The 26,997-nt window shown below is 42.4% G+C and overlaps 1 protein-coding gene and 1 pseudogene across 7 annotated transcripts in view; both read right to left on the bottom strand.

Annotated features, from left to right (window-relative positions):
* Positions 1 to 26,997, bottom strand: part of Plekhg1 (pleckstrin homology and RhoGEF domain containing G1) — a 242,224-nt gene that overhangs the window by 26,707 nt on the left and 188,520 nt on the right. For all 7 annotated transcript variants that reach the window (XM_029482411.1, XM_029482410.1, XM_029482414.1 and 4 more), the window contains 7 exons: positions 21,184 to 21,253; positions 10,279 to 10,325; positions 6,702 to 6,852; positions 2,770 to 2,901; positions 420 to 602; positions 238 to 333; positions 43 to 135 (listed from right to left, as the gene is read on the bottom strand). In XM_029482411.1, the coding sequence (XP_029338271.1) occupies positions 43 to 135; positions 238 to 333; positions 420 to 602; positions 2,770 to 2,901; positions 6,702 to 6,852; positions 10,279 to 10,325; positions 21,184 to 21,253 (772 nt within the window). The remainder of the gene's footprint in view (positions 1 to 42; positions 136 to 237; positions 334 to 419; positions 603 to 2,769; positions 2,902 to 6,701; positions 6,853 to 10,278; positions 10,326 to 21,183; positions 21,254 to 26,997) is intronic.
* On the bottom strand, positions 15,675 to 17,489 carry LOC110302900 (annotated as a pseudogene).

The following is a 26,997-nucleotide window of genomic DNA, read 5'->3' as shown; positions in this document are numbered from 1 at the left end:
CCTTTCTACATTATGGTGTGCTGGCTAACTTTTCTCTCTCACCTTAGCTGGGATCTTTGCTGCTGCTGCGTGGTTCTCCAGAATTAATCTCTTCAGGTGCAGAACCCAGAGACGTTTGTCTTGCTGAGATTTGGCCTGCAATGGGAGATTTAAATTGTCAGACGTGAGGCAACATAGAGATGGTGGCTGGGTCCAGTACACCTCTCCCCTTTGGAGACCTCAGAGTAGCCCTGTTACCTGAACCGTGTGCTGAAGCTTGGGGTTCTTGTAGTGGAAGACACTGAAGCTGAGTGGTTCTTTTGGTATGACCTCTACAAGCATGAGGTTCCCACACTGCAGCAGAGAGCACAGTGCATCAGGCACACATGGGACACAAAGAGCCACCCCCAGGCCTTGCATGCCACCCCATGAAGACCCACCAGGATATGAGCTTTGTATGTAAACGTGTCATCTCTCTTTTTTGTGATGAGCAGCAGCTGGTCCAGGAGAAAAAGAGTCCTCTCCTTTTTGGCCTTCTGGATGCGGAAGGTTCCTTCAAGCACCAGCTCCCCATAGCTGGTGAGGTCAGGCCCCTCCCAGTTGGTTAGCAAGCTCTGGATCTCCTGGATAAAAAGTAAAAAATTCTCAGAATGAAACACCAGGCAAGCTGCATTGCACACTCAGTGGCCTGTTGTTGGATCTCAAGGATGGTGGCTGGCATATCCGTGTTTATGGGGTGAGGCTATCAGTCGAGGATCATCCAAAAGGAACTGAATTTTTAGTTGCTGAATTGCCAGAGGGTTATTGTCATCCCTAAATGGTCCAGAGTCATAGCCACCAGCGGCAGTGGCTGCAGCTCAACTTTTCAAAGGCTTCACGAGGCGGTCAACGTGGAGCGCCATCTTAGACGGGCTCCTCCTCTAACCTGTCTCAGCCTCTCCTTTTTGGATTATAAAACCTCCAATGTCCAACTACAGGATGTTCTTTCACAAACTGAGTCCACACCATCACAACTGAAAACTAAAGCCTTTGTAAAACCACAGACATTTTCTCAGGATTTTCCCCAGCTTGGAATTCATTTATGGAGAAAGGAAATGGTCACACCTTTGCTACTGTTTGCGTGCTCTCCATGGAACTTAGAAAGTACAAATTAGTGATACGACTGATATCCCTTTAGGATTTGTTGCACATCAAAATTTTAAGGAAGCTGCCTAAAATGACTTTGAAAGCTGAAGATATTCACAGGTACTACTTAAGAAAAGCCACAAGATGGTCAATGTCTTCACTGGGAAGCCGGGTGTGTAGCTCAGCAGTGGCATGTGAAGTTTGTGTAAGTCCCTGGGTTCGTCTTACTACCACACCTGACCTTAGCCAAAAGGTCAAGAAGTGAGTCATCTTACTACCAAACAGAAAATCAAACAAACAAAACTACTTTTGTTGGCTACAAATTGACATGGTATGAATGGAGTAAAGTTTGAGACAGGGTCTGATTTAGTGGGATCTTCAGAATGTCACACAGATCAAGACAGCATGAAAAATGAGCCATTTGGTCGTTTTTGACTATAGAAAAGATGTTTGATATTATATTTGTAAAACAAACAAACAAACAAACAAACTTGAACAAAGAGAACAACAACAACAACAACAACAACAAAAACACCTGGAAATAGAATGTTGCTGTTTCCTGAACAGCAACACCGAACTATGGTTGTTTGCAGGTGAATCCAGACTTTCTTCTGACTTCTGAGGAGAAAGGTGCACCCTTCGCTGACGGGAGCTCTCTGCTGTGGCTTCCCTCTGCATCTTTCTGTCCTACTTGTAGGATCCCAAACAAGTTTGGAATGAGCTGCTGGACCACGTGCTTTCTCTTTTAGGATTTATTTTTATTCTCTGTGTATGTGTGTCTTGCCTCCCTTGGCATGTGTATGTACATCATGTGTGAGCCTGGCGCTCATGGAGTCTTAACATGGTGTCAGATCCCCTGGAACTGGAACTATGGACAGCTGTGAGCCTCCATCTATGTGGATGCTGGGAAATGAACCTGGATCCACTTGTTAGCAAGTGTTCCTAACCACCACCGAGCCCTCTCTCCAACCCCTTGTTTTTTAAGTGGTTCTTTTTTTTTTTTTTTTTTTTTTTAGGAGTCAGGAACATAACCAAAAGTTCCTGAGTGGGGAGAATGGTTCCTGAGAATTTAGGGCTCATATTGGTGCTGGATGGACTCTAGCAAACCTGTCATTGGGCTGTCAGATTTTAAAGTTGAAGAGACTGAAACAACGTGCATGGGACTCATGTCAAGGGAAATACAAAGGAGCTGCCCCAGCCTCCCTGAAATTCAGTCGCCTGCCCCAAGACTTCCCTTGTACACCACCGTTTTGTATAAACTAGCAAGAGAGAATAGGGGCTTTAGAAGTCCTTAAGTAGTTTAGAGGAAACTGTTTTCAGCAAGAATTATTGATTTGTCATGACATAAAATAAAGCCTCGGGGCACTCATATTTACTCAGACTCATCAAAGGAGCTATAAGAAAACTTAGTTTAAAAGTAATAAAAGTTGTTCTATGTAGCTACTCTAACAGACGGTTGGCATTATTCATATCCTAACCCATCTTCAGGGAGATCTGGGGGAAGGATCATAAATGAGGGACATTATTTATGCAGCCTTGAATATATATATATATATATATATATATATATATATATATATATATATAAATGTGTAATCTGACATGTTGGAAAACAGCAACATGTCAGAGCACCTGCCTGGTGCTGTCGTCTGACTGTGTGCTCACCTGCAAGCGGACAGCATGCTCATGCTTCCGTTTCATGTCATTGATGTGCCAGGCCACTCGTTGCATCGTGTCTATGGCATCCAGCACAACGTCGTAGCCTTCCGTGGCCTTATCAAGGTGGTTCTCTATTTCCTTTCAAAAAATAAAAAGAAACTCTTACTCGATGTTTTTCATGTACTCAGTGAGGCAAATGGATTGCCTATGTTTGGTTTCACACACACATACACACACACACACACTATTTATGTATCACCATCATTCCTTAAGTTTAACCATAACCGCATATTACAAAATGGGCAAGAATAATGAAAGTTTCTTACAGTCCCACTATAAAGTACACAGAGGCTGCAGTAAGTCACGTGAAGATATTGCAGTTGCAGTGGTGGCCGCCATAAGAGAGCATTCAGTAATATAGGTCTCAGTCTCAAAGACAAGACTCTTTTAAAAATATATTACTTAGTCAGGCAGTGGGTGTTGGGGGTGGATGCAGGCCTTTAATCCCAGCACTTGAGAGGCAGAAGCAGGCAGATCTGACCAGTGGTCTACAGAGCAAGTTCCAGGATAGCCAGAGGTACGCAGAGAAACCCTGTGTCAAAAAACCAACCAACCAACCAACCAACCAACCAACACCCGCACAGACATAAAAATATTACTTAGAACTATGTGGGAGACATCATGTTCAGAGCCCAGTGATAAGAGTATGTGTTCAGTATGTCCAGTATTTGATCCTCAGCACCAGAGAAGAGAGGTGAAGGATGGAAGACGGAGAGAGGGATAGAAGAAGGAATGGAGGGAGGGAGGAAAAGAGAGAGGGGCTTCTCTGACAGTCATTCAGTGTGTAGAAAGAGTTCAAGGTTCAAGAGGAAATTCTCTGACTACCATCAGGGCAGTTTGCATTGTCATACATCTTACTTACCACAGAATTTCACAGTCCCAAGGAGAGGAGAGATCATTCAACCCATGTTACAATTATTCATTCCTGCTAAGCCCCAGACTCCTGAAGGTTCCAAACAGAGAGGCCACCAGTCTTTTGCTTTCCTATATCTGCACTGTGCCTGACAGGCCAATGGTGTCAGAAAATTCTTTTGCCTATTTGTGGGAGTAGAGACCAAATTTTGGGCCAGAAAAGTGTTCTACTGTTATGTTACATCTCTAGCCTCAATACATGCTTACTAGTTTGAAGCAGTACCTTCTTCTTCTTCTTCATTTCTTTATTTATTTTTTTTGGTTTTTCGAGACAGGGTTTCTCTGTGTAGCCCTGGCTGTCCTGGAACTCACTTTGTAGACCAGGCTGGTCTCGAACTCAGAATCTGCCTGCCTCTGCCTCCCGAGTGCTGGGATCAAAGGCGTGCACCACCACCGCCCGGCGAAGCAATAACTTCTTAAAAAGAGTAATCTTACTTAGTACAGGGAGCTTCCAGATCCATAGGTTCCCCATACATCAATGCAGATTATATTCCCTAGCGGACTTAATAGCTGAACACATGGCACTTACATTATATTAGATAATAGCAGTAACCTAGAGGCTATTTAGAGTCTCATATATGGGGAAAGTTATTTGCAAACAATTCTCTGATTTCATTATTATTGTTATTATTAATTATTTAAGATTTATTTATTTATTATATGTAAGTACACTGTAGCTGTCTTCAGACACTCCAGAAGAGGGAGTCAGGTCTCATTACGGATGGTTGTGAGCCACCATGTGGTTGCTGGGATTTGAACTCAGGACCTACTGAAGAGCAGTCAGTGTTCTTAACTACTGAGCCATCTTTCTAGCCCCCCTTTTTGATTTTATTATTTTTAAACACATAGTACCTACAGTAATAGGTTTCATTGTGACATTCTCTGCTATTTTGTATGAGGGACTTGAGCATCTCCAGAGTTTAGTATTTGGAGGGACCTGGAATCTACCCTTTGCAGATGCTAAAGGATGCTCTATCTACAGAAGTTAGAGATGGGTCGTTAGGTGCTTTCTGACTTCTGTCATGCCTAATTATCTAAAGAGCAGACGCTAGAGCTTCTGGGATATCCTGAGGACTAATCTTACTACTCTATAGTAACACTGCTAAACACTGAATAGCCGAGGTTTTTTATCTAGCTTGGCTGTGGGGCAGGATCTACATGTTCTTCCTAAACTGTCAGGTCCACCTGTTAAAATGTTGTAGAAAAATGTACTGTAAAATTAAGGTCAGAATTAATCACTTCTCGGGGATAGTCCCGTGGGGAATATGTGCCTGTGGCTCAGCTCTGAATTAATATGAATTATGGAGGGATGTTCTAAGCTACGCAAAGATAATTCAAGGGCAACAAGAAGTTAATTTGGAATTGGTTCAGTTTCCATCCTTCCCTTTCCCCTCCATTAATAGTCATTTATAAAAATCAAACTACATATATTAAATTATAAATATCAACTAAGTTCTTGTAAGGATCTTGATTACTTACAGGAGCTGAGGTCTTAGACTTTTTTTCTTGATTGATGGCTACCTGACCCTCTAGAAGACAATATCTTATATGTCACATTAACACAGTTTAGGAGAGATGTATTCTCAGGATGGTGTTCCTTTTTCAACAACTGTCAGGACACTGATTTAGCAAACGTATCCCACTAAATCTAGAAGGTCCTTAGAATTAACTTAAAAATTAAGGAATTCTTTCCAGGATGGTTTCAGAAGATGACAGGCTATCCTCCCAAGGATGAGAGACTTAAGCAAGCAGACAAACTTTTGGTAAAGTTTTACAAATGTGAACTCAGCAAACCAGAATGATTGCCCCAGTTAGAAACCTGGAATCATTTCAAAAGAGACACCACACACAGTCAATGGTTATACTGCCCTGAACACGCCTGGTCTTGTCAGATCTTGGAAGCAAGACAGGGTTGGGCCTGATTAGTACCTGTATCAGAGAGATATCAGGCATGCTGATAAAATGGGACTCTGGACTAAAATTCATTTATTTAAAATTTTTTATTTATTTATTAATTGATTGTGCAAGTCTATCTATCCTATAGGCCAATGAGCCTTTAGGATCTGGAGGCAGATAGACTTGCCACAGAGCTGTACCTCAAGCCTGTTCTGCCTCCCCCACTGTAAAGCTAACCAAACTCACAAATTATCTTCAATAAAACTTTCCCCATCTTTGCGAACTTCATTAGAGGATGAGAAAGGAGAATCTGATATCTAGGTGCATCTTATTTCGAAAGTCTCCTTGAGGGTTTTTTTAAACATTTATTTATTTATTATGTTCTGCTTATATATATGCCTGCACACCAGAAGAGGGCACTGGATCCCATCACAGAGGGTTGTGAGCCACCATGTGGTTGCTAGGAATTGAACTCAGGACCTCTGGAAGATCAGTCACTGCTCTCAACCTCTGAGACATCTCTCCAACCCTCTCCTTGAGTTTTATAAAAGTAGTAGGAAAGATTAATAGCCAGAAATGAGGCTAAGCCCCACCCAGGGACCCTCCACATCCCTCAGGGGTTCTCCCTGTCACTGCTCATCTGTCCTCCCTACTCTTGAGCACTTTCTTTTCTTACACATGGGTACCAATCTACAACAGTTTCCCCTCCCAGAGGCCTGCTGAATTGGGTCTCATGGAAATAAAACAGGAAAATGAATGTGGTCTTCATTTAGATGCTAGCTCCCTGCCTGAAACTGACCCTGTCCAGCACAAGTCATCCCTCAGTCCTGTCACTTTCCAAGTTTAAATTAACCTTTCATCTTGGCTACCATCAGTGGGGCTGTAAGACCCAGCATATATAGATCTCTGATTCCTCAAAGAAAATAAGTCAGTTGTAAAGCAAAAAAACATGTTTCCATATGAACACAGCAGTTTCTGGTGTTCCCCTACCCTCACCCCCCAAAATACCTAATATACACAGCCTCAAACCCCATCCCTTAACAAATGTTCTAGCACAGGCTGAGACTTACATGAAGAAGGAGATGATATTTGAGAATCCGCTGAACTGGTTTTAGGAGGTAGGACCCTAGGGGTAGTGAGTGTTTCAGAGTTTCCTGGCGCTCCCGGAAGAACTTGGTGAGTATCTTGTTCCTCATGCACTCAGTTAGCACGGCCACAGACCTGCAAGAGAAGGGCATGTTTTTCATCATGGTGACGCCATGTTTTAGGTGGGTGTTTGAGGTTTAAATGTCAGACTCGAATGGAAATGCCCTAAAATGGGCGTGACAGGGAGAATGAATGTGCTTTTAATTTAGATGCAAGCTCCTGACTGAAACTGACCCACAGAGTCATCCCCGCTAGGTTGCCTCAGGGCAAGTTTTAAAAAGGTGTCCTTTGGATGGGTTGAGTTAGAAAAAGGAATTGAGTTCAGAGATATAGAGCCATGGACTTGCAGCCCCACATCAGGAGGTGGGCAAGAGACACAAGCATTGGATTTTAGCTCCTACACATGCCCCCCATCCACATGTCTTTGTACAGTGCTCATCCTGCACATCTGGATTCAGTTCCCACAAGTCAGGTTATAAGGCACAGCATCCCGGGATTAAGACAAAACAGTTCCTTTGTAACATAGACTTGGCCTCCCACCAGGGCATTTGTCCACACCCCACACCCTCCCCTGCCCATATGGATTGTGAAGTGTACCACTGTACAACTTTCCCAGAGGCGACTTCTCTCAGAGAAACTCTGAACATCTCCCCCCTTTATTTTTGATAGTCTCACAAAAGGGTGCTAGAGTCCCTTCTGCAGCCCCCAAAGTAATACCCAGCCCCAATGCATCTTTTTATTATTAATAATTTATTTATTTACTTTACATCCCAATATTAGCTTCTCTCACCTTTCGTACCCCCTCACACTAATCCTCACTCCAACCCCCTCCCTCATTTTCTCCTCTGAGAAGGGTTGGCTCCCTTGGCATCTCCTCCCCCCACCCATGGTAAGTCACTTCAGGACTAGGTGAGTCCTCTCCCACTGAAGTCAGACAAGGTGGTCCAGTTAGTGGAATAGGGTCCTCAGGTAGGTAGGCAGGCAACAAATTCAGGGACACCCTGCTCCGGTTGAAGAACACGCTGCACATCTGCTGCATATGTGCAGGAGGCCTAGGTCCAGCCCATGCTCACTCTCTGGTTGGCGATTCAGTCTCTGGGAGCCCCCAGGGGTCCAGGCTAGTTATGTATTTTAAAGCAACAGTTGAAACAATTCATATCTTCTTCCACATCAAGCTAGCTAATAGAATGGGATATCACACACAGCGGTGCAAATTAAAATCCTGATGTGGTATAACTAGGATGCAGGCAGGAATCATTTTCTTCTTGTCTTTCCATGTCTTTGCTATATTTTCAAAATTAATTGAGACAATCAGATGGAGTCAAGCAACAAACTAAGACTCCTTAGACTGACGCTAAGTGGAAGTCTCGTAGTTCAGGTGTCCGTTAAGCCGGTAGAGCCCTCTGTGCCTCTGCTTTAGAAGATAGCCCACCAGACGGATCTATTTCTCCTTTGAGCCCTGGTTTTGAAATTCTTCATTGTGTGACCTGGACATTTCTCTGAAGTCCTTTGGCATTAAGTGCAGCTGCTCAGCAGCCTTGTGGCTAACTGACTGCCCAAGTTCTTGCTCAAGATTGGAATCTGCTACAAATCAGGGCACATGGCACTCTAGGTTCCTGGAAATCTTAGAAATAGGGCAGGAATCTGAAGACAATGGCTTGACCTCCTTTGTGCCTGTCCCTGGGGGAAGGAGGGAGGGACCTATGCCTCTTCACAGTGAAATCACTAGGGTGTGACTGGCAGGAAGAAAGAAGTCACTTGCCAAGGCATGCTGGCCACATTTACAATCACTAGCCTGCTTCTCAAGAGGAGGGAAAAAGCTTAGCACTCTTGGCTTGCTAAGGCAGGGAGAATAGAATCTCAGGGTCAGAGCAAACTACCTGGGGACAGGCATGGGATTATTTCTTTGTGGACACTAAAGCCACACACGGGGCAATTACTGGGCATGCCTTCTGCATTAAGTGTGTCCTTATGTTACCCTGGTAACATAAGGGGTTTTCTTAAAGTCAGACTCAAAATCAAAACACACACTTTCCAGGAAACTGTCTTTAGCTTAGAAATAACATCCCTACTGGGGTTATTTCTCATTATTTTGTGTCTAGCTTCCATGGCATGCCACCAAGTCCATTCCATATTAATTCCAATTAGGTATCTAATCTCCCCTATCATGCTATTTCACTGATGTATTTATTTGGGTTCTGTTCCTCCAAAGCATACAAACTGCTTGAATGTTGGTTCCTAGTTTCTGCAGATCTGCACTAAGTATGGGATAGCGCCACATGAATGACAAGCTCTTAACAATCCTTCTCCCACACAGGAGTCTGCTTCCGCAGGATCCCAAACAGCCATGATGACAAAGCATGGTGCTTGATCAGTAAGTCAGAAAAATCTTGTGACTTTGTGATTGGAATAAAGTTTCTACAGTGAGGTTATGTCTTTGGATAGTATATTTACAGTGAAATGCACACAGACAGACCCTCCCAAGCTAGCCCCTCTGATCACCAGACCCAGAACTTTACTGATTTGTCAGTTTGAACATCTTCCTTTTTGCTTGGGAAGAACTTTTCTGGAGAGGCTGTGAGTTGACTCTATGGTTCCTCTGCTGTGTGGTGTTTTGTATTAAGGACCACGAGATTTAGTTGGGGCTTTCTATAGTTCACATTGTATCAGAAAGAACAAGGCTTAAGTGTAATCCTGCAAACTATGGGTGTGTCTATAGATGAGGTTTGTGACATATGCCTGAATATACGTGTCTCTCTCTCTCTCTGTGTGTGTGTGTGTGTGTGTGTGTGTGTGANAGAGAGAGAGAGAGAGAGAGAGAGAGAGAGAGAGAGAGAGAGAGAGAGAGAAACCCCGAGAAATGCATGGCTGTCCATCCAAATGAATAAACATGGTGTCACACCCTGACCACTGTTTACAGGAAAATATTACAATGGGAAGTTGTTGTTAAGTAATTCTGAACTTCAGGCTTCTTAGGACACACTAGTCTTTCTAGGCTACTCCTTTGTTGGAGGTTGGGGGTGTTTGTCTATCCTTCCCTTGGCTGTTGTTGCAAGGATTCTACCGTATACCGTATTCTTGTGGACCACCTCTGCTAGCATTGACTATGAGTGTGCAAGTCATCCCCCAGCCCTCTTTCTGGCTGTGTTGTAAGAGCTTGCTAATCATGGCTTTACACAATGCTCCAAAACATTAAAAAATATGGTGGCAGGTGGCTTGAGGCTGGAGCAAGTTGTTTGATATCCTCAGTGGGCCATTCTCAGCTGCGGGACCCTTGTGGAGTCAGTTCGTCATGGGTCCCTCAAGCTGGGTCATCTATAAGATGGGAAGAAGGAAGGGGTGGTATAGTGGTTTGAATAAGTTTGGCCCAGGAAGTAGCACCATTAGGACGTGTGGCCTTGTTGGAGTAGGTGTGGCCTTATTGGAGGAAGTATGTCACTGCATGTTATGACTCAAAAAAATCATCAATGGAAAAGAGCCCTGCTCCTTTCCAAGCCATACCTTGGGTAATTGGTGCAATACTGGGTATAAATGTGGAACTCTTCACTCTACAAAGAAACAAAAGAGATTTTCATGAGCCCCAAAGCACAGCCAACAACATTCGTTCAACAACATCGTAAGAAATAGCAATCAGGCCTTTATTATTCCAATTGCATTATTCTACCCCTTGCACCCATGTGGCCAGATCCGTGCTCATTATTCTTTACCAAGAATCCACAAATCTTGAAATCACTTAAGTCCAGTAAACACTTGCTGGGTCCCAGTGAATCTGAAGACAACCAGGAGGATGAAAATAGAGTTTCTGCCCCAAGGTGCTTATGGTCATCTTGTGGGTGTGCATGCATCAGGAAAATATAGGTAGGTTATAGTTAAGCATCACTCAGTAAGAATATGTTGGAATGTGTATGGGAGATCAGGAGGCTGCTACATACTCTTAAGCCTTACATATGTACCTTTCCTTGACCATGGTCATTCTTGCCCTTCTTACAGCATAGTCACTGGGCCTGCCTTGAGAATGAATCCAGGCTGTATTTCTTCCAAGTAGCCTTTCTGGAGCTCGTGAGTTGAGTCAACTCTTTCTATGGTGGATTTGTGAACATCCACCATACCCAGCATCTACCTGTCTGGAAGCACTGACCAAATGATACTGATGCTTTCTGTTTATCTGTCTGGATCATGGTAGTCAGGATGGGGCCATAACATCTATGGCCATAATATGTAAGGGCCTGACAGATAATATCTATTGACTTGAGAACAAAGTCTATTCACTGGCATGCATTGTTTCTTACCTTATTTCACCTATTAAGGAGGAAATCAGACAGGTGCTATACATTGGATCAAAAGAGGAAGAAAGAGAGCACACTGAGGTGTGCTCAAGAAGGATGACATGAATTTCACAAAGAGACAGGAAGCTGCCCTTTTCCTTCTGAGGACTGGGGGGAGGGAAGAAATGAACTGTCGAGTCAATCATGATGATGCAAGACTGGGCCGGGAAGAGCTGGAGGTCAGCTTAAACTACAACGCAAGACCGCCTGGAAGGGAGAGAGAGAGAGAGAAAGAGAAAGAAAGAAAGAAAGAAAGAAAGAAAGAAAGAAAGAAAGAAAGAAAGAAAGAAAGAAAGAAAGAAAGGAGTGAGTCAGGGTAGGAAGGGGAAGAGAGGGAAGGAAGAAAAAAGAAGAGGTTAAGGAAGAGAAAAGGAAGGAAGGGATAAAGAAGGAAGGAAGGAAGGAAGGAAGGAAAAGGAAGGAAGGGAAGGAAGGTGTTGAAGGAAGAAGGGGCAAGAGGGGGAGGAAAGGAGAGGAAGAATAAATAGGAAGGAAGAACAAAGGCTAACCCATCACCCTGGTTCATTTACAGCAAGAACCGTTTGCACTTCTCTCAGTTATATGAAATTGGCAAAGATGAAAACATTCTATACACTTTCAGGGAAAAGTGCAGGGACCCTGCTGAATTCCTGATTGGGATGAATAAACCAGAAAACAGGTGGTGACATCCACTAACCAATCTGGTTTTTTTTCTCTCTCTCTTTCTGATTGTCTATACTGCCAAAGGAGGAAATATATCCACAGAAGGTGTAGGCAAGAGTTAGGGTTTCAAACTTCTGATTGGGCAATAGTCAGAATGAGTGACTCAAGCCAAAGAATAACTGGATCTTACAAAAACTGACCACGAGCCACAGGGTATTTGCTGGAAATCCACATTTCCCAACTTCTTAAACTGTTTCATGCAGGATTTACAGGTGACTCTAGGACAATTATTTCTGGTGTTGCTAGCTTTAATTTTTAATCCTGGTCTCTATTTAGAATCTTCTCTGTTAAACTCAAGTAGTACTAAGTCTCTCTCTCTCTCTCTCTCTCTCTCTCTATATATATATATATATATATATATATATATATATATATATATATATACATATGTGTGTGTATACCTATACATACATATATACATATATATTCATTGTGGAAATTATTTTAAGCATATATAGAATTATTATTATTTTAAGCATATATAAAATTGGAGAGGATGGTATGGTAACTTTTCAGGTAGTCACCATTCATCCTGATAATCATTACCTCAAGATTTATATCCCACCTATTCCTCTTGATAATCATTACCTCAAGATTTATATCCCACCTATTCCTCTTGTCCCCAATACCATTACTCTGAGGCAAATTCTAGACAACATATAAATATTTACTACATGTCTCTAAGCATTTCAAAAGATTTATTTTTTATGTGTATGGGTGTTTTGTCAGCAAGGATTTTACATGCTACATGTGAGCATGGTGTCCTTCGGGCCCAGAAGTAGGCCTTAGATCCCTTGGGACAATATTTACAGGTGTTTGTGAGGCAGTCCACTGGAAGAGCAGCCAATCCTTTTAACCCCTGTGCCATCTCTCTAGGGCCCTATCTCTAAGCATTTCAATCAATAGGCATCACAATGTTCTGATCATACTTAAAAGAATTCTATGATAAAAAGTTTGCCAGAGTGAGTGCCAGGACAGCCAGGGCTACACAGAGAAACCCTGTCTTGAAAAACCAAAAAAAAAAAAAAAGTTTGCCAGTAACTACTGACATTGCCTTCCTTTCCTGACTTCTTTTATGTTTCATTGTTTGATTTGAAGCCCAAAGAAGTTTCATACAAAGCGAAGGCGATTGATCAGCTGTGTGATTGTTTGCTTGCTTGCTTTGTAGAACTGGATGGAGTCTTAGCATCCCAGGCAAATCCTCTGCCCTCCATTGATCCTTTCATCCTCTTCACCATTTCTCCCTTTGCGATTTAGTTGTTGGAGAAACCAGACCATTCATTCTGACCACATGGTCAAAGTCTCTGGGGTCCTGGTGACACACAGCGGTCCCCTCTCTGCACTCTGTCCACTGTACTCCTGAGGGTTCACAGAGGTTTGCTTAGGTTGAGGTTTTATAATCTGGCAGGATGCACTGTAGGGTTGCCCCATGCTCCCATCAGGAGCTGCAACATCTGATGTCTTTTCTGTGATGGTAACAGGCACTAGCGATTACTGCATAGGTCTATCAGAGGCTACTAATGGTGATATTTCTATTTCAGTTATTCCTTCTTTATTCATTATTCTCAGAATAATGTGTTGGCTTACTAATAGCCCATAAAAGGGCCTGTCTGATTTTAATGCCACTATAAATTCATAAATAGAAACATTTATTTAATATGCTTAAGTTGTTTTCAATTAACTGTCTTTATTGGTTGTGCTAGTCAGGGTTCGTTAGAGGAACAGAATTTATATAATGAATCTGTCTGTCTGTCTGTCTATCTATCTATCTATCTATCTATCCATCTATTATCTATCATCTATCTGTCTATCTATCTATCTATCTATCCATCTATTATCTATCATCTATCTGTCTATCTATCCATCCATCCATCCATCCATCCATCCATCCTACCTACCTATCTACACACCTATTAAAAGGTGATTTATTAAAATGGTTTACAGGCTTAAGTCTAGCTGGTCCAACAATGGCTGTCTGAACATCAACAGAAGGTCTGAGAATGTAGTAGTTATTTGGCCCACGAGCCTGGATGTCTTAACTGGTCTTAGGTGTACTCTAGAATCCCAAAGAAGTAGGTTCTAATGCCAGTGAAGGAATAGACTTGTCCGAGAGTGAGAGCAGGCAGGCAAAGAGAGCAAGCTTCCTTCTTCCGTATTTTTTACATAGGCTGCTAGACAAAGATGTAGCCCAGACTAAAGGTGGATCTTCACACTTCAAAAGATCTGGATTAAAACAGGGTCTTCTCACTTCAAATGATTTAACTAAGGGGGAAAAATTCCTCTTCTCTTCTCATACCGGCCTCTTTATGCCTGTGACATGACTGGTCATCTCCAGAAGCTTCATGTGTTATGTGTGATAAGAATTCCTTATCATCTTATGTATTTCCAACCACCCACACCCATGCTTCCCAGAGTCCTGATTCTCAGTTGGAAGCAATATTTGTAGACCAGTCTGGGATGTCTTGCTACTAGGGATGCTCCAGCTACTGGCTTAATCATTGTTTTTAGGGCTTTTCAATGGATAAAGTTAGAAATATTGCTTTTCTAAGGGTTGTTTTGCTTTGTTTTTTTCAAGACAAGGTTTCTCAGTGAAACCTGGCTGTCCTGGACTCACTTTGCAGACCAGGCTAGCCTTGAACTTACAGAAATCCATCTACTTCTGCCTCCCAAGAGCTGGAATTAAAGATATGTGCCACTATGCCAGGCTTTTCTAAGTGATTTTAAAGGAGGCCCGGTCCATACTAATACATACTGATACAATACAAAAACCCATAATGCTTAAAATCTAAATCTTTGAGAATGAGCATGACACAACAAGTAGGTGACCTTACACCTGAACTCATACAATGAGTAGCACAAGACTCAGCTGCACTGAGAACACAGCGCAGAATCACTTCAGCCTAGGCACCATGGAAGCTTTCCTGATTCCATGTCCACACCTGCATCTCTTCCTCAAGATACTGTATTATATATATGAAAAGTTCCAAAATCTAAAAGCATCTGACATATTTCTGGTTCTAAGCATTTAGAATCAGGGTAACACGGGATAAAGGTGACCAGCATTTGGACCACGGGGTTTAATTAGCCTGGAGCATTTCTACTTTTATGTCTTACGTCTCCTGGCAATTTCACTTCTCAAGGGCACTGACATCAGTGTACATGCATTATCCCATAGTGCACACCATAATTTTCATAGGAGAAGAACAGAAATGTCACCATAGATATGTGTTAACTGCATTTTGGCCACCATGTGCTTTCCAAATCAATTAGAATGTCCATTGCATGGCTGCCTACTAACTGTATGAACATTCTTTTGTGTCTGTTTCATATTTCTCTTGGTAGAGAGAGCCTGTTTTAGAAGCCATAGTTTGGTTTTTGAGTTATATAGATGCAGAGCTGGTTTTACAAATAAATCCATATTCAGAGAAGTTAACTCATTCTGTTCCATTCTGGGTGATTCCTTCCTTTTCTCAATTTGTTTTGTTTGTTGAAATAAGAATCTCATGAGTACTTTCTCTAGCTCCTTCATTGGGGACCTTGTGCTCCGTCCAATAGATGACTGTGAGCATCCACTTCTGTATTTGCCAGGCACTGGTAGAGCTTCTCAGGAGACAGTTATGTCAAGATCCTGTCAGCAAAATCTTGTTGGCATCTGCAATAGTGTCTGGGTTTGGTGGTTGTTTATGGGATGAATGCCCAGGTACGCAGTCTCTGGATGGTCATTCTTTCAGACTCTGCTCCGAACTTTGTCTCTGTAACTCCTTCCATAGGCATTTTTTTTTTTAAAGTTCTTCACATTTTTATTCTTTGTACACAAAGACTAGCATGATCCGTTCCACTTGGTAGTCAGTTGAATCTATTCAAGGTTGCTTAGTCCAACTTAATGAAGCCTATGTCCTTCGAGTACTGCTGGAAGCACTGGCAGCACATGTTCAGTCCGTATTTGCGGATCAGACCGTGGCGGTTAGAGCAGACGCGGCAAGAGCGGGAACCCTGGCCGAACTTCCGTGGGTGACTCCAGTAGAGCCATCTTGCCTTCAGACTCCCAACGAGGAGAAAGGTTCCATAGGCATTTTGTTCCCCCTTCCAAGAAGGATTGAAGTATCCACACTTTGGTCTTCCTTCTTCTTGAGTTTCATGTGTTTTGCAAATTGTATCTTGGGTATTCTGAGCTTCTGGGCTAATATCCACTTATCAGTGGGTGTATATCATGTGTGTTCTTTTGTGATTGGGTTACCTCGATCAGGATGATATCCTCCAGATCCATCCATTTGTCTACGAATTTCATAAATTCATTGTTTTTAATAGCTGTGTAGTACTCCATTGTGTAAATGTACCACATTTTCTGTATCCATTCCTCTGTTGAGGGACATCTGGGTTCTTTCCAGCTTCTGGCTATTATAAATAAGGCTGCTATGAACATAGTAGAACATGTGTCCTTATTATAAGTTGGACCCAAGGAGCTGAAGGGGTTTGTGGCCCTATAGGAGGAACAACAATATGAACTAACCAATACTCCCAGAGCTCCCTGGGACTAAACCACCAATCAAAGAAAACACATGGTGGGACTCATGGCTCTAGCTACATATGTAGCAGAGCATGGCCTAGTCGGTCATCAATAGGAGGAGAAGCCCTTGGTCCGGTGAAGGTTCTATGCCCTAGTATAGGGGAATGCCAGGCCCAGGAAGCAGGAGTGGGTGGGTTAGGGAGCAGGGGGAAGGGGGATAGGGGATAGGGGATTTTTGGAGGGGAAACTAGGAAAGGGGATAACATTTGAAATGTAAATAAAGAAAATATCTAATAAAAAAACCCTAAAAACTAAAAATAAAAAATAAAAAAAAAAGAGTCTTATGAGCCCAGAATTGGCCTCTAATTTGCTCTGTGGCTGAGGAGGACCTTGAACTGCTGATCCTCTGGGGATTTCAGCTTCAAGCTACCACATTCAGTTCCTTCCTCTTATGTTTTAATCTTATCTATTTTTAAACACAGACATCCCTTTGTCAGATAAGCAAATCACACTGTAGGATTGAACTTGAGTCAACTCCACTGAAAGGCTTATGAAAACAAATTTCTGGATGGAGCACCATCCAGGTTTTAGTTAGAGAACATGGCGTTTTCAGTTAGGGACCATGCTTTGAGACACTTGTGCTCTGCATACTTAACTGCCTGCGCCACGTGTCCCCCCCCTCCCCCCACAGTCTATGGAGGCATTCCTTCCTGGCTTACATTGCTCCACAGTACTTCATTATTTGGTTGAATATACAAAAGATTATTCAAGCAGCTTTTTGTTTAGGGTGTCTCTAGTCTTTGGAGGATCCATTATTACTGCCAAGTATCATATCAGACTGACTGAAATTCTGTCAGTTTATCCTATGGGTAGCTTTCTGGAAGAAGGATTGGTGGGTGAAATTCCAATTTCTAAAATCTAGATTTGGACAGATTCCTCTTCATAGCTTCTGGGCCAATTTTAATCTGTTCCCTTATAGCCTAAACAGCATTTTAAACACAGCACATTTTGCAGTATAATACTTCACAAGTTCTAAATCAGTTGTCAACTTCTAAGCATTGGAGAATATAAATAGCTTGATTTTTTTTTCTTTTCCTGTAAAAGTATAGATACCACGGACCTACAAGTCATATGGCAAACACCTGTACCACTGTACCCTCTAAATGGCTTCTCCACATCGAGTGTGGTGGTTTGAATATGCTTGGCCCAGGGAGTGGCACTATAAGGAGGTATGGCCTTGTTCAAGTGGGTGTGGCTTTGTTGGAGGAAGTGTGTCAGTTTGAGACCCTCTTCCTGGCTGACTGGAAGACAGTCTTCTCCTTCTGACTGCCCTTCTTCCAGAAAGCTACCCATAGGACAAACTGACAGAATTTCAGTCAGTCTGATATGATACTTGGCAGAACTCTTGGCTCCTCCAGCACCATGTCTGCCTACATGCTGACATGTTTTCCTTCATGATGATAATGACCTGAACCTCTAAAAGCCAGCTCCAACTAAATGTTGTCCTTTATAAGAGTTGCCTTGGTCATAGTATCTCTTTATAGTAATGGAAACCCTAACTAAGACATTAAGTTAGACATTTATTGGCTGTACAGCACATCCCTGGCTCCAGGGATAAGAAAAGCAAAGAGATTTGACTAGGTCCTTCAGCAAGTGCACAGAAGACAGGAGCTTTTCAGCAGTCCTCGGTAACTCAGAGTGTCTGGTCTTTTCTCACTCTGGGATAGAAGAATATCCAGCTACCTTCCCTCACACACTGAGACACTTAGGATCACAGGACATGCCACATTGAGAAAAATGGCCTTCATGAAGATACATTTCATATAGTCATATAGTCATATAGTCAACCTATATATACAGCCTGAAGTGGGCTGGTGCAGACCTTGTTGCCACGGAGGTGGGGCCACCTGCGGTGCAGCTTTCCAACTTGGCTGGCTTCTTTTCAAGTGACAATTGACCAAGTGCTGACAGCATGGCAACAAAACACCAAGGATGGACTGGTGTGTGTGTGGGGGGGTGTTGGGGGGTGGGCCTTCGCCCTTATAAGCACAGTCTCTTAATAAACTCGCAGGACTTGATCAGAGAAAAATTTGTCTTGGCTTCATTCTTTTCTCCCCATCTAGTTTCTGTCTCTTTCAGCCCCAGCCTGCCTTCCAGGAATACCCGGTTCATTTAGCCCACAGGCCGCCTCCTACTACATATATACTAGACCCAATTTTGTCACAGTTGATTCTGTTCCTGCTCTAGAAATTTCTCCATCAGTAGCATATCCTTAATAGAGGATTAAATGCAGATTTGACCTTAGATGTTCCAGGATCAGCACACCTTGCAAACAATGGTTTTATTAAAGCAACAACAACAACCCAATAGTCCCTAGGCCTATTAATGCTTAAATGTCATTAGTCATTGTATGATGCTAGTCCAAATCCTTTTAAAGATGCAGTTATAGGAATATATTATACAAATTAGAAAAAGCAGATACAGCTTTCTAGTTATTCAGCTTTTTCAGATTCTAATTAGAGAGGATGCAGAAATGAGGGAATTATGCAAAAACCCAAGCTATAAGATACAGCACTGCCAAACAGAGCACACAGGACACCTAATGGCTGCTGAATGGGTGACAGGGAAAAGAAGTCTGTAGGATTTCAGTGTTTTTCTGCCACAAATCTCCCTCTCCCTTATAGTCTTTGACTTCAAGGATGTTTTCCTGGACTCAGTACATATGTAGCACATTGGGCCAGTCACTTGACATAAGTTTTCAACACTAGTGACTTCTTGATGATAATTCCAATATGTGGCAAGTGTGTGTGTGTGTTGTCTGTGTACATACATGTATTTATATGTAGCGAGTGTTTGCCGCATCTTTCTGTGTATATATGTTCATTCTCAGCTATGAAGGAAGGGAAGCCCTCAGGGGAGGCGACGGGGCACTGAGGGAAAAGAGGCTAAGGGGAAGTCGGAAGTCATTCAATCTCTCCTGCACGCTGCCCAGAGTAAGCCCTAGTGACGGTCCAATGAAGGATGAGCATGATGGTGGCTAAGAGGCAATCTGAGGACAGACTCAAGCCTTTCAAGATGCATCCAGAACCCTGATTATAGATCAGTATACATGGGGCATCAGGCCCAGTAGTGGAGGCTTTGCTCTGTTACTCAAGCCATCTAGAAGCAGTCAGGAAGACGAAACTGTTTTCTTTCTCTGGTTAGGGACTTCCTTAGCCTACACATACTACAAAAGTAACCCAGGTCAAAGATGACTCTCTGTGTGGGAGCCCCAGTGATTCAGATAAGAGCAAAAATCGACTGCCAGCTCTACGTCTTCTGCTAATGACATCTCAATTAAAGCAATTTTCCATTCCTCTCAAAGCAGAGCAGCTGGTGGCAGTTCAGCAAAACATAACCTCCTCTAAATGTCAGGGTGCTGAGTGAGAAGTGGGCAGTGCAGAGGCTGGCACTCCCTCCCAACTCTGGCTCCCATGTGAAAGTGCCGAGTACTGAAGTTTGTCTTCTAATTAAGCTTGGCAATATTACAATGAAAAATGAGATTTGAGAGTTGGCAGGGAGGCACATAAACAAACATTTATGTGAATAATTAAGCCAGAGTTAAGTGAGCACTGGAGACTCTTTAATCAGCTTGTGATTATTACAGTTAGTAGTAAAAGCTGAAAGTTTTCTGAAATGTCAGTGTTGCGCATGTGCAGCAGTTATTTTAACATACCTTCCTTGAAAAGCTCAGCCTAGCTCTGTTTTTACACCATTTTTCCTGTTTTTGTTTTGTCTTCTAAAAATTCCTACCTATAAAAGAATCCATTACAAAGAGGGCAGCAGTGAATCATGTCTGCACCAACGTCTTAAATGGGAACACACACAATGCTGTAAAGACAGGAGGAGTTATACACAGACCGCTGATTAGCTTTTAGTGATTTCCATCAAACCCAGGGAGCTATTAGGTTTGACCTCCCAGGCACGTGGATGGGTCTGCAGCCATCAGAACTAACCCTATGGAGCAACATCTTAGTTCACCTTGGCCTTCAGGGCTCTAAATGAGGTGCCAATTGATGGCTGGTTCTAAAGCGTTGCTATGAACTCTGTTTCAACCTGGTCCACTTCAGGCCTTCATACATCCTCAGAAATCACATGAGGTTTTTCTGCAAGATGAGTTCTTCTGGATCAAGCTTTTCCAGAGTTCCGAAGGAAAACTTGAGTAAGACAGGAGGTTGTGTGCGTACATCAGGCAGCATCTTATGGGCTGCCCAGGATATAGCAGAGTGTCAGACTTCCAAGTTCAGAGCATGAACTTGCTTCATGTCAAGCTCATGTCGTGTACTTTTTTAAAAGCCACCAATGACAGATAAGGAAAGTATAGGAAATTCAGGACACTTTTAAACTGCAGGAAGTTGGCCTTACTGCTTTTTACTCCTTGAAGGGTAACAGCAGTGACTATACTGGTACCACACATATCACACACAAAACATGTAGTTTCTTTTGTGTGTGTGTGTGTGTGTATGTTTGAATGGATTTAGAGGTATGTTATATGGATCTTTTTCTTTTTTTTACATTCTCTACTCTGGATTCTCTCCTCTCAAACTTTAAATCTTTCCCAAAAAAAGATAAAGATAAATAACATTATCCAATCACTATACACAATCTAGGTATACTAGAGCTAATCTCTCTCTCTCTCTCTCTCTCTCTCTCTCTCTCTCTCTCTTTCTCCTATAACAGTGCGTGTGTGAGCATACACACACACATACACACTCCCCTATGAAAACAAAAACAAAAAAGTGCATGATTTGTTGGCTAGCTTAATTCAATGTAGAACAACCATTTATTCTGTCTGCCTTGGTTGGCCCTAAAAAGATGAATTTTTCTGCTTACCTTGGACACAAAACATTCTGCTATGGCCACAGGATCGTTTTCACAGTTTTCCAGATCTTGAAGAAGTTCACTAATAAAACAAAACACACAGAGAGGAAGTATTAGGCTGTAGTCTTTAGGACATTTTATGGAACTTAAAATTGACCTTTCCAATGGCATTTACAAGGAATCAGGCAATAGGGTCACAGGTCTACTGCCACTCTGTCCAAGGCTTAGATAGAGTTTTCAAGGTCATGGGTGGAGCAGGAGTTTAGACACAGAGTTTAGGCTACCAGAGATAAGTATCCTGGACATCTGTCATCAGTTGTCAAAATGTTCACGCACATTCATCCATCGAAGAAGTGCTTAGGTACTCATGCAGGCTAAGGCACACAGCACATATACCCACCCACACCCACACCCACACCCACACCCATCAAGCACCAAAGTGAGCTATGCTACCTGTCTCAATGAATTACTGATGCATTTGAAAAATAAGATACTCAACTCATACTAATGAAATTATCAACAGAGGAAGTGCTCATAAAAATGCTGTTTTCCACTCCATCTTCCATTCAGAATACAGTGAGCTTTGCCAGAGACTGTGTGACTTGGCTTGCCTCACAGAGAGCAGGAGCAGACACATGGGGATGCCGGTGTGTGCTACAGAGTTAAACAGCAAAGAGAGCATCAAAAATGGAAAATGGTTCCCAAACAAAACCTCAAAGCATAAAGGCATAAAATCATCTGCCAAAACGTGTGGGTTTATGATTATTTTATTATAATATAAATCGATACTTTAGTCATTTCTGCGCTTTAGTTCCTAACATGATAAATAACACACAATAGAATGCAGGCAAATATGCTCGTGGGTCTTACCCACCTCCAGGAATGCACAGGATCCTGGGAGCAAAGAGCAAAGTCTACTGTTTTGAAGTCAGGTGGAATCGTTCTGCTGGGGGCTGGCAGAGGCTCCATTACTCACAATTTAGATCTGCTGGTCTGCTCTTCTAATCTGTCTCATTTTCTCTTCTTTTCTTCAACTTGTTGCTGGCTGGCTGTTCCTAGGAGATCTTAACTTAATTTCTCATCTATTGGCACCTTTAAAAATTTCTATCACTATACTCTTGAGTTTGAAGGGTTTGGGGATGTTTTTGTTTGAGCCTGCTCTTTGGATGTGTCTTTTTGCTTCTTCTTCTTTTTTTTTTTTAAAGATTTATTTATTTTTATTATATATAAGTACACTGTAGCTGTCTTCAGACACTCCAGAAGAGGGAGTCAGATCTCATTATGGATGGTTGTGAGCCACCATGTGGTTGCTGGGATTTGAACTTCAGACCTTCGGAAGAGCAGTCGGGTGCTCTTACCCACTGAGCCATCTCACCAGCTCCTTTTTGCTTCTTCTGTTCTTATTTCACATGCACGGAATATTCTGTTAGGTAGTACAAAGATAGGATGATGGTGGTGCTGGTGCTGATGGTGCTGGTGCTGATGATGGTGCTGGTGATGGTGATGGTGCTGATGGCAGCAGTGATGGTGATGCTTTCTGGCTGTTCTTTGTCTTGTGTTGAGCTCTTGTTGCTCTGCATGATGCTAATGTCATCTGAGGGAATGAGAAAATGCTTCTACAAGAACGGGCTGTAGGCAAGCTGGTTGGGCATTTTCTTTTTTCTTTATTTTTATTTAATATTTTTATTAGGTATTATCTTCATTTACATTTCAAATACTAGCCCCAAAGTCCCCCATCCCCTCCCCTCTCCAGTCCCCTACCCACCCACTCCCACTTCTTGGCCCTGGCGTTTCCCTGTACTGAGGCATATAAAGTTTGCAAGACCAAGGGGCCTCTCTTCCCAATGATGGCCGACTTGGCCATCTTCTGCTACATTTGCAGCTATAGACACAAGCTCTGGGGGTACTGGTTAGTTCATATTGTTGTTGCACCTATAGGGTTGCAGACCCCTTTAGCTCCTTGGGTACTTTCTCTAGCTCCTCCACTGGGGCCCTGTGTTCCATCCAAAAGCTGACTGTGAACATCCACTTCTGTGTTTGCCAGGCACCGGCATAGCCTCAAAAGAGACAGCTATATCAGGGTCCTTTCAGCAAAATCTTGCTGGTGTGTGCGATGGTGTCTGTGTTTGGAGGCTGATTATGGGATGGATCCCCGGGTATGGCAGTCTCTAGATGGTCCATCCTTTTGTCTCAGCTCCAAACTTTGTCTCTGTAACTCCTTCCCTGGGTGTTTTGTTCCCAATTCTAAGAAGGGGCAAAGTGATCACACTTTGGTCTTCGTTCTTCTTGAGTTTCATGTGTTTTGCAACTTGTAACTTGGGTATTCTAAGTTTCTGAGGCATTTTCTTAATTAGTGATTGATGGGGCCATGGTGGGTGGGGTCTTCCCTGGACTGACAGTCTAGGTTTTATTACAAAGCAGGCTGTGCAATCTACAATGAGCAAACCTGTGAATAGCACCCTCCACTGTAAGGAGGCCTCTGCTTTGGTTTTGCCTCCAGAATCTCACACTGTTTGAGTTCCTGCTTTGGCTTCCTCAGTAGACAGTGATTCAGGTTATGTAAGCAAAAAACAAAAACAAAAACACAAAACAAAGCCCCTCCTGTCCTCAATTCGCTTTTAGCTGCAGTGTTTCGTTATAGCTGTAGTGACACCTACTAAAACAAGTGAGACACCATGATGCTGATGATAACCTCTGTGCAAAGATTGATATTATCAGGTACTCTCACTCTCGGGTAGGGATATTCAAATATTTTATTCGGCATGACCTATTTATACTCTGAAATATTCTTAAAATGGATTGTGTATATATATATATACTAGAAATTAAAACTGATTATAATCAACTTATTCAGAAGATAATTATATGAATATAAATATTCCTTTGTGACAGTTTGTACAAAACAGAAGAGCATGTCTTACATTTTTGTTTGTTTCTCATATCTAACTTCAGCTGGGTTCTCTTACCTGCTTCTGAATTCAACCTGCTGTAATATATTAGGGTAAAATATACTGAAAACAGAGCAGCCACAAAACCACATCATTGGGAGATGAGGTGATATTTTAATGGCTTCTTCGGAGCAGGGTGACTTCTTTGATAGTCTGGAGGCAGAAACCACACCGAATGAGTCATCCTATCACTTTCAAATCTGCTCCATAGTCGTAATTACAAATATTTCCTCCAGAATTCTTATTAAAACATCTCCTTTGTAAGATTATTTTTACTTCGGCAAGTGTCATTCAGGTATTTGTATTGTTGTTATTTATATAGCAGATGTGTGTAATTAAATGAGAAGCAGTTGAAAGCCAACCACTGGGTTCTGAGTACTGAGCAGAGATGAGAAAAGGAGAGAGACAAAGAGGAGACAAGGCTGTTGGGGTTGGTGTTCTTGGTTACTGAAGGAAAGATTACTCTGTTTGGAAGGTTTGTGTCCCGGCCTATCAATATCAATCTTCTCTCTGGGCAATCGGACTTGTGAGAGGCTTCCCGAACACTGTATCATAGTTCACTTGAACGATTCCGTGGCTATGCACAACTCCCCACGTTCTAAACTCTATGCTCTGAGCACTTCCTCTAAGCATTGATTTTACTTTCAGAGTGGACTGACTGGGAGGAGGAAGTGATTGGGGTCCCCATGCTGGCTGTAGACAGGCCTCACTTGTAAACAAATGACCAGCACCCACTGCCTGAGAACCAGAGAGCAGGGAGGGAGCTAGATCCTACACAGTGTTAATAAAATAACCAAGGCCACCTGGCTCCACGTAATCTGAAGTTAATAAAGCAGAGAAACTGAGGCAGGGGGAATTGGTGGCTCATAAAGTTTGTTTTCTGAGAAGGTGATTGATTGATAGTTGAGTGCATGCAGAGGCTTGGGAGAAATCATTTAATAAATGAGACCTCAAGTTAAAGACAGAATGAGTTTGGTATGTTCTTGTGTAAGATGTAGGAAGGAAGTTGTTGTGGCTGGGGGTTGCTGAACATTGCAGAATGTGGGGATTCAGGAAGACAAGGAATCGTGAGGAAGGAATGAAAGACTGTAAGATACAGTGTGTGTGTGTCTGTGTGTGTGTGTGTGTGCTTGTATGTTTAGTAGGACCAATCACCAATCACCAGGAAAAGGACTGGTCACCCAGTCCACCAGTCCAATTACAATTACAATTTACAATTAAATTACCAACTTACAGTCTAATGGGCTAATGACCATAGAGATGGCCTCAGTATAGCTTTGGGCCATGAGACAGACAAAGGATGGATGGAGTATCAGAGTTTTATCGGAGTTAAAATCAGATTTCGACCATCTTGCTTGCATGGTCTGGGTCTATTTTCTTTTTCTTTTTTTTTTTTTTAAAGATTTATTTTATTTATTTATTATATGTAAGTACACTGTAGCTGTCTTCAGACACACCAGAAGAGGGCATCAGATCTCAATACGGGTGGTTGTGAGCCACCATGTGGTTGCTGGGATTTGAACTCTGGACCTTCGGAAGAGCAGTCGGGTGCTCTTACCCACTGAGCCATCTCACCAGCCCCTGGGTCTATTTTCTTTAGCCTGAGTAATTAATTATTCTGAATCTCTCCTCTCTTTTGAATGGGATCACGAATAAGAAAATGCTATTATTTCCTTCTTGAGCTCAGGCCCATGAACTTGTGCTAGTGGACAAAGAGCAACAGCTTTGTTCTCTTTCAAAAAAGTATTCTCTGTGATGCTTTCTCTGACCTCTGCTGTGAACCTGAAGGGAGGAATTGTGACTTCAAGGTCACACGCCTTACATTGAAGGGTCAGGAACAGGCCTCTCCTCTTCTGCCTGGCACAGACTCCAGGCAACACTTCTGTCCCCCACTACCTAACTACACTGCTTTAATGTGTGGCTTCCACAGAGACTCATGTGTATATGAGAATGGAAAATGGCTCACTGATACATAAGGCTTTTGTAGATCTTTGCTTTGTTTAGATACAGGGTTTCTCTTTGTAACCCTGACTGTCCTGGAACTCATGACTAGATACATTAGCCTTTAACTCCAGCTGCCCGAAAGAACCCTGTCTATAAAAGGATTCCCACCAGTGTACAAAGCTGTGACTCACTGAGGTGGGTTGTTGAAAATGTACTAAAATGGAAATTGTCCCACCTCTCTCTGCTTTGTTAAATGTTCCAATGAATCATTACATTGCATTAAAATTACATTTATTTATATTTATTTATTTACATTTAAATTTTATTTTAACTAGGTATTTTCTTCATTTACATTTCCAATGCTACCCCAAAAGTCCCCCATACCCTCCCCTCCCACTTCTTGGCCCTGGCGTTCCTCTGTACTGAGGCATATAAAGTTTGCAAGACCAATGGGCCTCTCTTTCCACTGATGGCCGACTAGGCAACCTTCTGATACATATGCAGCTAGAGAAATGAGCTCCGGGGGGTACTGGTTAGTTCATAATGTTGTTCCACCTATAGGGTTGCAGACCCCTTTAGCTATTTGGGTACTTTCTCTAGCTCCGGGGGGTACTGGTTAGTCTACACTTTGGTCTTCGGTCTTCTTGAGTTTCATGTATTTTGCAAATTGTATCTTGTATGTTGGGTATTCTAAGTTTCTGGGCTAATATCCACTTATCAGTGAGTACATATCATGTGAGTTCTTTTCTGATTGTATTACCTCTCTCAGGATGATGCCCTTCAGGTCTATCCATTTGCCTAGGAATTTCATAAATTCATTGTTTTTAATAGCTGTGTAGTACTCCATTGTGTAAATGTACCACATTTTCTGTATCCATTCCTCTGTTGAGGGGCATCTGGGTTCTTTCCAGCTTCTGGCTATTACAAATAAGGC

This window comes from Mus caroli, chromosome 10 (genome assembly GCF_900094665.2).
Source record: "Mus caroli chromosome 10, CAROLI_EIJ_v1.1, whole genome shotgun sequence".
In the NCBI taxonomy this organism is placed as follows: Eukaryota; Metazoa; Chordata; class Mammalia; order Rodentia; family Muridae; genus Mus; species Mus caroli.
The sequence above is the reverse complement of the archived record's forward strand: the minus strand, read 5'-3'. Positions and strand labels throughout refer to the sequence as shown.